General features: G+C 47.6%; 1 protein-coding gene across 4 annotated transcripts in view; it reads right to left on the reverse strand.

Moving 5' to 3' along the window:
- LOC144782007 (transmembrane protein 87A-like) overlaps positions 1-17,623 on the reverse strand; it is a 416,501-nt gene that overhangs the window by 189,991 nt on the left and 208,887 nt on the right. For all 4 annotated transcript variants that reach the window (XM_078661114.1, XM_078661113.1, XM_078661112.1 and 1 more), the window contains one exon: positions 1,186-1,282. In XM_078661114.1, the coding sequence (XP_078517240.1) occupies positions 1,186-1,282 (97 nt within the window). The remainder of the gene's footprint in view (positions 1-1,185; positions 1,283-17,623) is intronic.

Genomic DNA, 17,623 nt, shown 5'->3' on the forward strand with positions numbered 1-17,623 from the left:
GAGGATAGTAGTGAATGGTGTCCAGTCCATCATCATGAGGACATGGGGGGGGGGGGATTTGTTTGGGAGACGGAAGAGGCCCGTAAGGTCAAAGGCAGTAATGGGCCAAGGTCAACAGAGAGCCAACCCGGTCAAAGCAGGAATCTGCAACACGAAACAAAGAGAAAAGAGGCAGGTGATCGAAACAATACAGACCCCATGTAAACCGAATAGAGCACTATGACGGTGTCGAACTAGACAGCGGAAAGAAAACAATCTATCAATGGAGTCTACGACCATGCTCATTACGACTGGCAAGAAGATTCACAGCACCTCAGGACTAAACAGACTTCTTCAAAAACAACTTGCACACATACGAGTCCAACACAAGATGTCAGGAATATGCACAGCATGCGTACCTACATCCACACGTGTCTCGAACATAACCTTTACAAGCCTCTCGAATACAGCTGCATAGAAACATTGTGGCTTTAGTTCTGAATGTTCTTACTAGTTAGTGGATTCCACTCGCCATCTGACTACAGGGAACGGAATTAACAGATCCAGCAACCTAAGGCACTTTCATTATCACGGCACAAATGTGCGCATTTCTGTACATTGGGCAACTTCTACTGCTTCATAATTACTTCATGGCAAACACCACACTGTACCAGAAAGTACGCTCACCCGATATAAAAATGTTGTTGAAATAAAAGTGGGCCTACATTGAATTTTGCGAAGGATCCAACAGGGCTTATCAAGGCTCTCTACGCCAGTGTCGCCCAAGACACCACTTCATTGGGAGCTTGGAAACATTGATGACAGACAGATAAGGAGAACTACATAAGTTATAAGCAATCTAACAGTTGAATTGGCCACAGGCAAATCGTCTACAAGAAACTCTTACTCTGGCGTCTATATTGCCTTACTTCATGTATTAATGTTAAAGAAATAAGAAATATAGTTTGTAGTCACACGCCTTGAAACATTTCTTCCTAGCCTGACTAGTTGAGTGCTGTGTGACATTTGTTATTAGCACTGCTGCCTATCTGTATTTAATATAATTCATGGTAAACCCCACCCTGTACCAGGAAGTAGGCGCACCGTCTTGTAATAATGTTGATAAAATAAAAATGGTAAATGGAAGGTAAAACAGCAAACCCTATAACATCACTGACATCTCAGCATTTGAATATCCTCACATACAAGTAGCTTGCCAGATCTTGGTATCAGAATCTGGATTGCTGATCTTCACGATGAAGATGAACTGCCCTTCATCCCACGTCTGTACCACAGTAAAATCCTGCATATGAAAGAAACAGTGAGGCATGGTAAGGGTCTTTTTTTAAGATTATACATGTCACACACACACACACACACACACACACACACACACACCTACTCTATGAGCAGCAGGAAGTGAGCAAAATGTAAAAGACCTTTGAGCACAAATAACTAAAATGCGAAGCACCATCTACAAATAATGAGCTGTGCACTGTCAATCAATTCTCATGATACCACACTTAGCTCAGTACTGTGCACTACCAAATGCGACTTACATGATACTGAACTACACCACAACTAACTCAAAATTAAAAATGTTAGTCAATGTAGTTTGAAACTACACAGAATACTAAACTGACCCAATATGTGCACAGTTGTGCACAAACTAAGTCCATACAACAATAAAGCCAATGAGCATTTTGCAGTATCACATTCAATTCACATAATAAAAATACCCCAGTGCTGTGTAGTACCATGTACATTACACAAATGATCAAAGTCACACAGTGTGTCTATTATCCCATTGGTGTACATAGTGTTCAACTTACCCAGTGCTGTGTATGACCCTTTCAAACTTGTCTTTAATAGTATCTAGATGTTTCAAATCTTACTTTTAATATAGTTGGTAGGAATATTGCTTTGTCAACTGTATCATTTTCAAGGGCTACTGATATGGCACAATTCAGGTTTTTATCCTATCCAGCTACCCAATCCTACTGCTAAAGGGTGCTCTAACTCTCCACGCCACATGTGTCACAATGGAATATGCAAAGGTTCTGTCACTGGCCCCCTTCTATCATCACAACTAACATCATCCATAACCCATCACTCAGTTTCTCCTACCGCCTCTTTGCTCATAACATCAGAAACATCCTCAGATGTCCCAGTCCTTTTGACAGACTGTGTCTCTGCAAACAGATACTGGGTGGTCCTGAACTGCCTAAAGCTCACTCCTGTTAAGAAACCATTTCTGGTGGTCCTGGAGTATTGAGGGGGGACTAGGGAATAGCTTACATGGGCACTGCTGTCTACCATCAATGTCCCAAAGCCACACTAACATTGCATTCCAACAGGATAATAATGGCACACCACCGTTGATTTTCTCATAGCAGACCGTAAAAGCAGTTAGTGCTTAATCTAGGAAGTGCCAGAGGTTGGAAGTATAAGGTTGGCTGCCTATATTAATTTGTTTGAAGCTTACAGTGTTGCAGATTGTGTATGGCATACCGGCTATTGTGGGGTTCAGCAAATCACAAGATGCTTTTCTTCAAAGATGACTTCTTTCGGTTTTGAGTATCCAGCAAACTCTATTCTATTCTATAGGTCTAGATGCCTCTGAGCACTGCAACAATCAGAGAGGAGCTAAGAGGTCGTGTTGGCCAGCTCTCATCTAGGGCCAGTTGTTATTTAGCTACGTTTTCAAGGCCTTATGAAATAAAAATTCGTTGGAGAGCAAACTTAGTTCCAAAAGAAGTATTTGAAAGTTTGGAGACCCAACAAGAGAAAGACCAGCCACCCAAATGGGATCTACTAAACTTGGGAACCTGCAGTAGTTGTGCTGAAGAATATCTGAGTAGCCTTCAAGGGGGATGGGGGATGGCTAGTGATCTTAATAAGACAAGACCTGTCTCGTGAAGCAATCTGTGCGGCAAGCACAGAGTCCTGAACTGGACTCTCTGCTCAACTGAAAGCCAGTGAAAGTCTCCCAGAGCCCTTTTTACAGATTGATGCCTCGGACATTCAAAAGAAGCTGAGCAGTGGCATTCGGTGTGATTTGCAATCTCTTCATGATGCAACTAGGCGAACCTATATAGAGGACATTACCATAGTCGAGGCGTGAGATGATGAGAGCCTGGAAATGAATCTTCAAACTAGGAAAGGAAGCAGACATAACACTTTTCTAAGCATTCTCAGGGTGCCAAAGCAAGTGGCTGTGAGTTTCTTTGCCTGGCAGTCCATAGTGAGACTGGCATCTAGCCACATTCCAAGGCTCTTGATGGCACCCTTAGGACTCGGGAGACTCGACAGAATATCTGGCACAAAGATTAGGGACCTATTAGCAAAACTGTTGCCCTGTATCATCACTTTTGTCTTTTCTTCATTAAGCTTCAACTTAGAGTTTGCCATCCATTTGGCCACCTTCTGAAGCAAGGGGTCAAACTGAAATGGCTGGAGCAAGGGTCTGGGCAGACTGAAATCACCAGCCAGGTGTCATTGGCTTAAGAGACCAATAATAATCCAAAAGAGTGAACAATCTCGGCCAGAGGCCACAGATACAGGTCAAAACAAGCATTGGAAATGCAATAGGTCTCGCAGCATTAGAGTTAGTGCTTTTAGAATTGTTTATGGGTTTTTTTTGTAAATCTTTAGCATTTTTGTTTCCTGTAGGCAATGCTAAAGAATTACAAAGAAAAAAAGCCATAAACAAATGTAAAAGCTCTAACTCAAATGCTCCGAGACCTATTGCACTGTGTGAGGGTGAGGGGTTGAGGGTGAGTGAGGGTGAGGGTGAGTGAGAGTGAGAGTGAGAGTGAGAGTGAGGGTGGGTGAGGGTGGGTGAGGGTGAGTGAGGGTGAGTGAGTGAGGGTGAGTGAGGGGTTGAGGGTGAGGGTGAGTGTGAGTTAGGGTGAGGGGTTGAGGGTGGGTGAGGGTGAGGGGTTGAGGGTGAGTGAGGGTGAGTGAGGGTGAGGGGTTGAGGGTGAGTGAGAGTGAGGGTGAGTGAGGGTGGGTGAGGGTGAGTGAGGGTGAGGGGTTGAGGTTGAGGTGTTGAGGGTGAGTGAGGGTGAGGGCGAGTGAGGTGTTGAGGGTGAGTGAGGGTGAGGGTGAGTGGTTGAGGGTGAGGGTAGGTGAGGGGTTGAGGGTGAGTGAGGGTGAGGGTGAGTGAGGGTTTGAGGGTGAAGGGTTGAGGGTAAGTGAGGGTGAGGGTGAGTGAGGGTGAGGGGTTGAGGGTGAACCATTAATAAAAGGAAGACGTTGCAATGGCCGACCAGACATCCATGGGCTCCTGCAGGCAGTGTCGAGTCTGTCCTCTGTTTTATAGAAGGCGACTATCGCCCACAGCTAGGAGGCGCTGCTGTCCCCTTAATACAAGTCTAGCAGTGGTAAAACTTCGTCTTCAAGGGGTTGCTATTCAGGAAAGAGGGGTAGAGTTAATTAGTCATACACCAATGCTAGGTATCTGCTACAATGCAGCAATGAGGTTGTCCTGGGCACCTGCAACACACACTCTCAAAAGTAGAGGCAAAAACGGTACCCCAAAATGGATGAAAGCCTTAAAAAAGAAAAAACAAGTAAAACGGCGAATAAAAGGAAAAAATACCACTAAAAGAAAAAAAATATTAGTCTTAAACTAGAAAAGGATTTCTCCAAAATAATGAACGAAAATATTTACATACGAAGGGAGTAACTGCAAATTATTACTCGATATTTCTGCGATATGGGCCAAAATAACGAGATACCAGGAAAAATTCGAGATTTGATTCTACAAACTAACTCTGCTTAATTCCCACACGCCCGCTCTGAAGTGCAGACGTGATTACAAAGCGATACAGGTGTAACAGTATAAGGAAAACGAGAGATCAGGGAATAAAGCTAAAACAGTAAATACATACGCGGAACTGAGCTCATTTTGTATTTTTTCACGAACAAGGATGTAATATCTCAAACAAAAAAAACCTTTGTGTTTACTCGACCTCACCAATAATTAAGAAAAGTGATGAAATGGTTGTGAACTCCATCACTGCATAGCACATTTGGTCAGAGCGAGCTCCCGCCCTTACATAGCTATAGGTGCTCAGGAGTGCCCTTGGTCTGACGCGTGAGTAACTTGTGTGACATGTGTTGTGTTGACGCGCCCAGGCAGTGGGGGCGAGGCGCAATAAATTCCAACCCCTAGGGGAAGGGAATTCCTAGCAAGCCTTTATTACATGGCCGGTCGCGCGCAGTGTCTCGAGGGCCCGAAATTCCACAAAGCACAAACGTTGCGACATCGAAAGAGGACTGGGACTGCTTCCAGCTACCTGTGTGGAATCGACTTCTGGGACAGACTCGTGTATGCTCTACTCATTCGGGAATATACTACTGGCCTTCAACTGCTGCTTGAGTCAAGATTTTGAGGTGAAATCCCGTGCCAGAGCGCTTTGAGGCGAAATCCTGCGCCAGAGCGCTTTGAGGTGAAATCCCGCGCCAGAGCGCTTTGAGGTGAAATCCCGCGCCAGAGCGCTTTGAGGTGCTCTGACGTGTTACTGGTAAACACAGGCGGATGTTTGGGTTCGGGTACCGTTCGGACTATATTATTATACGCTACTGAACTTAGAAGGCGATGTATAGCTCCAATTGCCCTTTCAGCTGCGAGGAAACCCCTCCACTCGATAGAACAGTCACCAAGTCAACAGGCATTGGAAAACCAATAGGCTTCACCGGTCAATGGCTTTACCTGAAGTTTTGGCATTGCTAAAGTCTTCCGCTGATGTTGTTCCTCCTTTGTCAAAAAAAGAAAAGAAAAACAAACAAGCTCTCGGCATTGCGTGGCGGGAGGGGGCGGGGGGAACGTCGAGGGCAGGCAGGATGACTCAGGGGAGGGGGCGGAGCGGGGCAGAGCGGCATGTGGGTGTGAAGAAGCCGGGCCTTTGAAGTGAAGCTAAGCTTCACTTCAAAGGTGTCGGAGGAATGCGGGCGGCTGTGCACGCGCTTTTAAGCTCAATGCACATGCGCATTGAGCTTAAAAGTCACGGGCACTGCAAGGAATCGCCACGATTCCTTGCAAGTTAGATAAAGAGTCGATGAGCCCCTATAGTCTCGCTTGCTCGATGCGCATGCGCATCGACAGGCGAGACCTAAAGAATGGGGCTGAGGGAAGACCCCTGAGGTACCCCGCAACAAAGGGGAAAGTTGTCAGAGTACCAGGAGTGATCAAGCGCTTGGGAAGTTCTGTCGATCGAAAGGAGGAAAGCCAGGTCACAGCGCGGCCGCCGATACCCACTCCAGACATCCTATGGATAGGTGTGAAATGGTCTACCATATCGTAGGCAGCGCCCAGATCCAAGAGAATGATGGCTACTGAACCCCCTTTATCCAGCAAGGCTCTAAGTTCCTCGACCAAGGCCAGCAAAGCTGTTTCTGTGCTGTGCTCTAAAGTCCATTTGAGTGCATGGAGGACACTACTGGATTCCAGGAAGGCAGAGAGATGATAGTTAACAAGCTTCTCCAGGAGTTTTGAATGGCTAGGTAACAAGGAAATTGGACTGTAATTGCTTAAGCAGAGGGGTTCTCATCCAGACTTTTTTTTTTAAAAGAGGATGAACCACCACTTTCTTCCATTGCTGGGGTGACTTGCCCTTATGCGAGGGAGAGATTCAATAACTTCACCACTGTAGGGGCGATACAATAGAACCCCTGGTGCAGATTGTGAAGAGGCACAGGATCGAAGGGTGAGCCAGATTTGAATGCATTTAAGAGATCGGAGTACACTTAATGTAAGATCGGGGAAGGCCAAGAGCGTTGCCTCAGGGGTATGGGGAGGGATCCACCTCCCTGGGTTCCTCGACAGTTGAGCCAGTAGAAAAAGAGAAATACATATTACAAACTATTTTATGGAAGAAAAGAGCTAGGCAATTACTGTGCTCAGCTGAAGCTTCTTGAACGTAGCTGGGTGATTTAGGTTCTACTGAATTCTTGAGGATCTGGAGGATCTCATTAGGGGAGTTAGCAGATTACTCAATTTTTGAGGAAAAATAAGTTCACTTAGCAGCTTTTATTTCCGCATAGTAAGTTCTAACTGAGCTCTTGCAATTTGCTTTGCTGGCTTCGCAGTACGTTTTTCTCCAGCATCTTCCAAGAAGTTTGCAGTTCTATTTCAGATCAACAACATGAGGACACTGTTCCTAAGGCGCAGAGAGTCGCCCAGGTAAACTAGATAGAGTGAAAAACAGAATCCCAGGTTGAGAAAAAAAGACCACTGGTAAGGGAAAAGACCTAGTCTTATATCATGTTGCCCTCACACACCCCGAAGGATGCCATGCTTCATCATCGGGCGTTTTGCTCCTCGTAGGGTCGGCGCTGCAATTCCCTACGGGTCCCCCGAAGGGTCACTTTGTCGGAGATTTTTTATCCTAATGCCGGATGGTGCATGTGGGTGTGTGGGGTATGGGTCCTAGATGAGGGTAAAAAAGTGTGTGTAAGGTGAATTAAAATTGCCTATGGGTTACCACGGAGGGATTGCAAATGTGGTGGTGCCCTCGACAAAATAACTACCATATGTGAAGTGTAGTCCCTACGGGCACATTGTGCCCGGGTGTAACTGGCCAACATGTTTCGCGCCCTTGTTGCCATACAGGTCGTTGGCGCTTCTTCAGGACCAAATAATCAATAAAACGGACCTAAACACAAACCCTCAATGTATACCAGGGCGAAACAGCAGCATATGTACCCTACCAAGTGGTTACACCTATAGGTTGGAAAAGCTCCTAATATAGACCTGGGGAAGAAAAAGAAAAACGTGAAATGTGTGCATCAGACTACCTTGATGCAACACAATATGTGCCACAGCCGTGTGCGCACTATAATAGAAAGAAAGTGACAGACTCACGAGACACAGAGAACACAATGCCTCTAAACATCAGGAGATAGAGTTATAAGCAATAAGCCTATAGGCAACATATCGTTGTTTCCAGATGTCAAACCATAGGTGTAGATCATCCACAACCGTTATACCTTGCCCCATGTGTTATACCAAATTATTAGTTAACAATCACCCCACAAAAAGTGGATCACATCTACATATTTATAGAGACAAATTTATGGCGGTATCCAAAGTATTTCTACCTCTTATATAGAGGAAAGAAACTTCAAAGGCTGCAGATGGTGAGACTCCGTACCAGATCCGGCTAAACATAAATTGATACTTGTTTAGCGCACTACTCACCCGCAAGGGTCTCAAGGCGCTTGAACGAATACCGCTGTGGAACCCATCCTGGCTTTCCCTGTGAGGTGTCCCCTCCTGGGCACCCCCGAGGTGGAGGCCAGGCATCCTTAGCGTTGTGGGGGCCGTTGTGGAGATTAAGCAAGCTATTGCCCAGAGTTGCAGAGTGGGACTCCATGATTGGAATAGGCACCGAGGCGAGAATTATCAGGTCCGTGGAATTTTTGAGCCCAAGACCCGCCAAGGCGGGGAATTGAACCCTGGTCCCGGGCTAGACCTCTGCATCAGGGTCTGCCGCTCTAACCATTGAGTCACATTTCTCCACGCAACATAAAGAACATTGCAAAATTAGGCATGAGTTCCCCAGGATAGTCCCAGACATAATGTTGAGCTTGAAAAGCTTAGTCTACCACTCCCAAAATAGCGCGTGACCATTACTCACGACGCACTCCCACGATTCAGTGCAGAGCCCCAGGACCCGTTCTCTCAGCAGCCAGATAGGGAAATAGTGTGCAAAAAACGCCAGCTGTAAGTACACGCCGAGCGCGGCTCCAAGGCGTAAACCGCTTCCGGGGAGATGCCGGCTAGCAGCAAAACAGCGCATGCTCAGTACATCATCTTGTATGCGCATGCGTGATAGAAGGATCACTAATCCCCGGAATTGCAGCGCCGGCCCAACGAGGAGCAAAACACCCGAAGATGAAGCATGACATCCTTCGGGGTGTGTGAGGGCAACATGATATAAGACTAGGTCTTTTCCCTTACCAGTTGTCTTTCTCTCAACCTGGGATTCTGTTTTTCACTCTATTTAGTTTACTCGGGCGACTCTCTGCGCCTTAGGAACAGTGTCCTCTTGTTGTTGATCCATTGTAATAAGGAGCATGGACACTAGACCATAATTGGCTCCTTGGTCCCCCCTCTCTCTTTTTATTGATACAAGTTCTATTTCAGAGCCAGCATCTTGGCGTTAAACAAAGGAGACTTATTCTCTTGTAGGGTTGTCTTATGCCATTTCAAAGGTAGGACTGAGTCTAAAGAATTAGTAATCCATTCATTAAAACTAGATGTAACTGGAGTAACGTCTTCTAACAGAACCGGTCTCACAGTCTGTAATGTAGGTGACCAGTCCTCCACATTTAGCTTTGACAAACATCTTTTGAACCATCTGACCAGGGGTATGTTAGTAGAAGAGGAGGGTACCGTTAACACCAGGGGGAGCAGACAATAATCCGACCATATAAGAGGAATGGGATTGTGCACCTGGCGATTATTCATGTTGCTAAAGACTAGATCAATAGTATGTCCTTTCTCATGGATAGGTCCATGGACCAGCTGTGACAATTTGATGAACGCTAATTCTTGTAGCAGCTCTTAGAAACTGCGCAGTCAGGGTCATCGATGTGTAGATCAAAATCACCGTACACAGTAAAATTAGCCCTGTTTATGGCTGAATTTGGGGTCAGGTCGAGAAAAACTGCGAAAAATGGGGGTACGGCCGGGTGGTCTGAATAGTGAAATCCCAGAGAGAGTAAATATAGGGTTCAATGTACTCGAGAATAGGAGGCTTTCACAGTTCTCAGTCGTAAGGGGTGAGAACATACCTATTAAATTGTCTCTATATAGGATTGCAATACCACCTCCACCAGATTGGTCTAGCCTAAAGATACACTAGACTAGAGATAGTGCTTGGACTAAATCTGTGGCAGAGCCATCATGTAGCCAAGTTTCCGTAAGAAAAAGCACGCCTAGTACCAAGTCCAGAAAAAGGTTACAAATATGTAGTTTAAGAGCCAACAAGGACCGGCAATTCACCAGAAACATGTGATATGCAAAAGGCGAGTAAGAAGCCACCGGCTGAGTGAGGTCGTGCTGGGACAGAAGCCACAGTGATCACAGGTTAAGGGGCGATTTGGGTTAAGGGAGTGAAAACATGGGACTTGTAGAGCGCGTAATTGGCTGGCAGTAAAAGTTACCTTGTTTTGGAAGGACGAGGCATGGTCACTGGACCAAGGGACGCAGTCAGACTTGTCTTTGATGTGCTGGCAGCGCGTCCGTGCTGCAAACTTCGTTTATAGGGACCAGCTGGAGCACTAATGCAAGTCAGAACTCAAGATGACGCTGAAGAATGCGCAAAAGGCACCATGAGTGCGCATACCAATAAAGGTTTTCACTCATTGATTTCAGCTTTGACAAATCACTTGTGAAATGCACAATGCATCCGGACATCAAATCCATCTTAGATTGTTTTAATTTTGTTACACAATCAGTAAGTTTGTCTGTTTCTAAGTACCAAATGCAAATGAACAAGGAATTTGCAGTAAGGAATATGCTACTACCCTGCATTCGGGTAAGTGGAAGGACACATGTGAATTTACAAAACAAGCAGCTGCAGGCCAGGTATCACAGGTGAACAATTGTTTCTGTTTGTTGCATGATTTATTGTACATCATATGCTATAAACGGACTGTAATATTACCAATAACGAGGAAAACCCATGGGTATCCAGAGACTTAAGTATTTCCAAAGGAACAAGGGTTCCCCGAGTGCAAGATGAGAAAGTTATTGATACATAGAAATACAACGATGTCTAAGTCGGATATCCGAATGGAAGAATCTTTGGATTTATGAAGTCAAAATACAAGACATTACAGTGGGGAACCAAACACAAAAGAAGGCATAAAAACTTTAAGACTCAGGCCTTTTCCATGTGACATAAATGAAAACACAATGGTAAAGTCAGAAACTGTACCTTTGCTCATATGTAAAAATGAATTAAAACAGCAATTTGAGTCACGGTACTATAGTCGACAATGTAAATGTAAAGATTCTTCCATTCGGATATCAGACATAGACATCATTGTGAAACAAGCCTTTCTAAACTCTTCACCTTCCCCATACCCATCCCCTTTTTACTCATCCCAAAGCATCTTCCTACTGCTATGACCTCCAAAAAAAACAAGCACTTTGTACTTATAGCCCATGCTTATGAGAAGCAAGACTGGCAGTCTCTTTTACTGCCAGCCTTTCTCGTCGTAAGCAAGGACTATACGTTCAAAGTGCGTGTTTATGCACCGATTGCAGGTTTTAAAAACAACTGAATAAAATACATTGTCATTTACAATGTCAATAGCTCAAACTTTAATAATGCGAGACCTATTGCATTGCAAATGCTTGTTATTTTAGAGCCGGTCTCTGTTCAGATGTTCAGCCTCTGGCCGTTAACATGCCATCTTTCTTCTCTTTTCCTGGCCGTATTGCAGTAGGGCTCTGGGGGCCCTTCCTTGCCCTTCCAAAAGCATGCGCCTTCGGTGTGAGGGTAGGCGTGCTGCTCTGACTACAACATCCAGAATGCATTTGGGGTACTAATCTAGCCAGACAGCTGTTATATGGGTGAAAATAATAGGTTCAGAGATGGGAAGTAGTCTAAATTGGAAGATGCTGGTGCGGCTAAACACGGAGGGTGTGGGGAGAGAGAGGGTGGATGGGAGGGGGTATAGGAAAGTGAAAGAATGAGAGGAGAGGGTGGAGGGGAGTAGGGGAGAGAAGACAAGAGAAAGAAAAAGGCAAAGAAAAAGAAAGAAAAAGGCAAAGAAAAAGAAAGAAAAAGAGGAAGAGGGAGAGGAGAGGAGAGAAGTGGAGTGGGGGAAGAGAAGAGAAAGAGAAGAGAAATGAAATGCCAAAGAAGATTGGGGAGGAGGGTTAGGGACAGGGAGAGTGGTCAAAAAAGAGTAGGGCAGAAAATAAAAGGCTGATCACAGAGAGTGGGCAGAGGGTGCATGGGTGTGAGGCAGAGGCAAGAGGTGAGAGGGCAGTCGAAGGCGGGAGGGGAAGAGGGGTCTGGAGGGAGGGGTCCCGAGTAAGTCTGTCTGCAGTCCAACATAAATAACAGAAGCCATCTACAGTTCTTGGATGTTCGCTCGTTGGTAAAGTTGATGAAAGAACTTGTCCCATTTAAGCTTGTTGCCAGTAACATGCTGCTCTAAAAAGATAGTGTGGTATCCTGGTGCCAGTGCATATATGATACATACATAGCATACAGTCACCAGCCTTAGAATAGGGGAGCACTCTCGAACTACCAATCTTGGAACTCAGGAAGATATATATATATACCTTGTTGGCATCTGTGGATTCTAAGTTCCATTCTCCCAGCTTAACCATAACGAGATTGTTGTGTATGATGTCAGCTCCGCCAGTTTATACTAAATATGCCCCATAGTCTCCTGTGCTGTACATTAAAACTAAACGTTTTTTCTACCTGTTCTAGTTACACATGCCTGATGGGAAACACCCTCAGTGTTCTATTATAATTATATGCAGTGTTTTGTAAATTTTCTTTTTTTTTTTATTTATAATCTTTTTATTAAATGCAAATAACAAAAAACAGAAAAAGAAAAAACAGAAAACAAGGCAATGCATTACAGTTGTGTCATTTCGGCGCTGGGGGGGATACATATTCAAATCAGATGTCAGAAGTATGTGATGAGATTGGGGAGGGGGGAGGAGACCAGGAATAAGCAAGATATCTAATTTCCCGTGGAGGAAACATCAGGTTGGGAGGCTAACAGGTCAGTATCCAAGTCTGAATGGGGGGGGGGGGGGGGGGGGGGGGGGGGGGGAGTACAAATGCCACCACGGTATTCGTTCCATTGATTCCAGATTTTCCCCCATTTGCGGGGCGTGCCACGGGAAACATACACTGTCTTTTCCCTAAACATGCACCAGTCCATGTTTTGTTGCCACACCAGAACTGTCGGTGGCCTCTGGGCACCCCACAACTGGGCAATGTCTCTCTTAGCAATCATATTACCCAAGGTCACCCATCGAAGCTGCGCCAGGTCATAATCATTCGGCTCCCAGACATTCAACAGACACCGCCTCGCCTCAGGCATTGAGTGCACACCCGTGACCTCACTCATAACTTCATGCACGCGAGTCCAATAGCGCATCACCGCAGGGCATTCCCAAATGATATGGAGAAACGTACCCACCAGACCACAACCACGCCTGCATAGTCCATCCACTGAGAACCCCATTCGCACCAAACGGGGACCAGTCACGTAGACCCTGTGGAGAATTTTGAGCTGGACATACCGGAGGCGCGCTGGGATAGCCACTTCCTTCGGGGAAGAGATCGCAGCCTGCCAATCCTCGTCATCGAGTTCCAGACCGTCACTAGTCCATACCTCTCGAAGGTTACTCAGTAGGTCGGTTCTGGCATTGATCAACTTTTTGTATATGAGTGAGATCGTGCCGTCAGGGACATGTCCGTCTAGCACCCGATCTTCGAGCGGGGACGCCTCCGGAATATCCAAGCCCAGGGGAAATACAGACAAAACCGCGTGTCGGATTTGCACATATCGAAAGGATTCTCTATCATTCAAGTCATACTCAACTTTCAGCTCCTCAAACGTCTTGACTCTACCCTTGATCCACACATCATTCACCCTGCTAATACCGATCACATCCCACTTATCGAAACCCTTCGACTGCCAGAGGGAGCCAAGTTTTTCCGATGCATAAAGCGGGGTAGCACGGGTCGGCTTATCAGCCCAGCCCAGGGCCGCTGTAGCGCGATGCCACACCTGCACCGCTGTCCTAGTGGGGCCCGTAAGAGATCCGCCTGCAGATTTCGCGTACAGAGCCCTGTTGTAATCTCCACCAGGCAGCAGCCATCGATCCATCTCAAACGCCGGGCTCGGCAAAGGACCGTAGGTGCAGTGGTTGATGGCCCCGAGCTGAGAGGCCCAATAATAGCGGCGGATGTCCGGGAGCGCGATACCCCCGTTGTACCAAGGGAGCGTCAGTTTCGCAAGAGCAATACGAGGACGGCCCCCCCATACCAATTGTCTCTGTAGACTTTCAATCTCCCGGAAGTAGCGGGCGGGCACAATATCAAGTGTATTTTGCAACACATTAAGGAACCGAGGGAGCGACATCATCTTAAATAACGCCGCCTGTCCCAGAGGAGAGAGAGGGAGCCTGCCCCACGCAGTCACATCGGCACGGAGGCGCTGGAGAGGGGGCAACAAATTGCGTTCATAACGAAGCACAGGGTCCAAGGTGATAAAAATCCCCAAGTACTTGAATCCCTCCCGCACCACCGAAATAGGACAGCCACGAGGCAGGAGAGGAGCCTCGCCGCATGGAACATAGATGCAAGACTTCGACCAGTTGATGACCAGACCGGAGTTTTTACGGAAAGAAGTCAAAACGTCAAAAAGGACGATCAACGATTTCCGAGGCGACGTAAGATATAGGAGTATATCGTCTGCATATAAGGATATTCGGTCTTCAAACTCCGGGGTCCATCTAATGCCCCTCAAGGACAGTTCCCATCTCAGCCATGCCGCCAATGGCTCCAAAGCAAGGGCAAACAAGAGAGGGGACAAAGGACAGCCCTGGCGCGTTCCCCTACCAAGAGCAAAGGAGGCCGAGACACGACCGTTTACCACCACTTGGGCTTAGGGGTCGGCGTAGAGCAATTTCACCCAGTCGATGAAGGTGGGGCCAAAGCGAAATTTAGAGAGAACCGCCCACAAATACGGCCACTCCAGCGTGTCGAACGCCATGGTGGCGTCCAAAGACGCCAAGATGGCCGGTTCACGCAGAGTCGCCGCTCGCGCGAGGACTCCATGCAGGCGCCGGAGATTAAGTGCCGTGTTACGATGGGGTATGAATCCGGATTGTTCCGGGTGAACCAGATCGCCTATGACAGTAACCAAGCGGTTGGCAAGCACTTTGGCCAGAATCTTCGGTTCGGCGTTAATCAATGATATGGGCCTAAAGGAGGCGCAGCGGTCACGTGGCTTGCCATCCTTGTGGATCACCACTATGGAAGCCAATCTTTGGTCAGGAGGGAGGGAGCCTGCCTCCAGTGATTCCAAGAACATCGACCGCAGATACGGTGCTATCACATCCGGACGGAGCTTGTAAAGCTCTACAGGGAGCCCATTAGGACCCGAGGCCTTCCCCGAACGAACCGAGCGGATGGCCGTAACAACCTCATCAACTGTAGGCGGAGCCTCTAGAAGATCCCTTTCAGGGTCGGACAAACATGGCAGCGAGATATCTCGCAGGAGCAAGTGGGAGTCCTGTTCAGGTCTATCAGAGACGGGGGAATACACTTCCCGGAAATAGTCAGCGAAACATTCAACAATATCAGCAGGGTCGGTGACACTCACGTCATTCACATCAACAATCACAGGGACCACCCGACTCGCACATTTCCTCTTATCCAGCCAAGCAAGCAATTTCCCCGCCTTATCCCCCACATCATACAAACATCCCTGTTGTTCCCTGCTCATCTCCTTCGCCGCGTCAGTCACCAGCGCTCTATACTCAAGTTGTTTTAGACCCAAAAGGTGCAGCCTCTCCGGGGTGACCTCGGATTCCAACTCCCCTTCAAGAACAGTGATGTCATTTTCAACACGGACAACCTCCTCCCGCCTACGTCTCTTGACATTGCCAATCAAGGAGAGGGCCTGGCCCCGAATAACAGTTTTGTACGCTTCCCACAACGTGACAGAGGAGGACACAGGACCCACATTTTCAGCAAGGTATTGGTCAATCGTTTTAATCAGTTCCGCCCTAACCTTGGGGTCACGGAGATACCAGGAGTGTATCAGGCCACCCTACCCTCCGACCCCAAGTGAGCGTCCACCACCAACCACAGGGGGGAATGATCCGAGATACCCCTAGCTAGATGTTTCACCTCCCTTATGGAGGAGGCCTGGGAGGAGGGCATCAGCACATAATCCAGTCTCGAAAGACTGCCATGGGCACCAGAATGGAAAGTGTACTGCAATTGCCCAGGATGAAGCAGGCGCCAGCAGTCGGTGAGCCCTAAAGCCTCCAAGAAATCCCCCAACCAGGATTGTGACTTCGCAATGTCTCGGGGAGGGTAGCGATCACACATCCCCGACACTACAGAGTTGAAATCCCCACCCACTACAAGCAGACCCTCGGGGACTCCCAAAATCACTCTTCCCAGATCCGCATAAGTGGTAGTCTGGAGACCCGGCGGCACGTAGACGGAGAGAAGGGTAACAACCCTTCCCTCCCAGCGCCCCACAATGGCAACGTACTGTCCCCTATCATCAAGGATGATGTCGTCAACAGCAAGAGGGAGGGAGTTCCGAACCAGAATGCCCACCCCCCTGGAGCCAGAAGTGAAACCTGAGTGCGCGACGAGACGATAGCCACGCCTATTCATTGCATGGCACGTATTGCCAAGCAAATGCGTCTCCTGAAGCAAGACCACATCAGGGGACAACCGTCGCAAGAGCTGCAACACCACGCCCCGTTTGATCCTATCCCCCAACCCGTTCACGTTCCAACACAGTACCTTAAGTCCCCTAACCCCAAACCCAGATATCAACCCCATCCCCACCCCACACCGGGTGCGACACTGTACAACAGGAGATCATCAATAATATGCCTTGAAGAAAACAATGAAACAAAAACTGTAACCCCCAACCCCCCAAACAACCCCGTACATCATACCCCCCACCCCGCACCCCTGCGTAAGACTCAAAAGCCACCCCAACTTGCAGTGTGCCTGTCGCCCTAACATACAACTATTCTACGAAAAGAACCCCAGAGGAGGAAGACTCACCCACCCCCCCGCCCACACCCCAATAAGACAGCATGATAGCAAGCAATAGGGGCATAGCACCAAACCACAGCCGAAAGTCAACACGATGGACCGGGAGCTGAATCCGCCCCCTATTCCTGCTCCACTGGGCCTCCCTCCGCACCACCGGAGTGGCCAGAGTGTTCAGAACGATCCGGTCCCGGGGCAGCGTGTCCAGCCAGTCACTTGCCGCCCCCGGATGATCAAAGAAAAATTTTCGTTCGTTGTACACCACACGCAACCGGGCCGGGAAAAGCATGGCGTATTTCATGTCTCTAGTCCTCAGTCTCTTTTTCACCCCCTGGAATCCAAGTCGCTGTTTCTGAACCTGCTGGGTAAAGTCCGGATAGAAGCTGACTGCAGTGTTCTCATAAGCCGTTGGACCAGATAGGCGTGACGCTTGCAGGATCGCATCCCTGTCCCGAAAGTTAAAGATCCGAGCAATGATGGGACGCGGAGTGGCTCCCTGCTTAGGCGGACCACCCGGGATCCTGTGTGCCCGTTCAACAGCAAAAAACTTGCTGAGGCCCTTGGGTGCTAGATACTTCAGGACCAGATCTTCCACCAGCAGGTCCACCGAGGATGCTTCCGAAGTTTCCGGGACACCAACCAGACGGACGTTGTTTCGTCTTGCACGGCCCTCAAAGTCGAGTGAGATAGTCACGGGCGGCTCGCAAGTTACCGACCTCTGCCTGTAAATCGGAGACGTCAGTAACAAGGCTAGATGTCTTTAGATCGAGGGATTTGACCTTGTAATTTATTTTTTAATTGCAAGCATACCATGCTTAAGTGGAATGTTTTTTATTTTA

This window comes from Lissotriton helveticus, chromosome 9, assembly GCF_964261635.1.
Source record: "Lissotriton helveticus chromosome 9, aLisHel1.1, whole genome shotgun sequence".
Taxonomy (NCBI): Eukaryota; Metazoa; Chordata; class Amphibia; order Caudata; family Salamandridae; genus Lissotriton; species Lissotriton helveticus.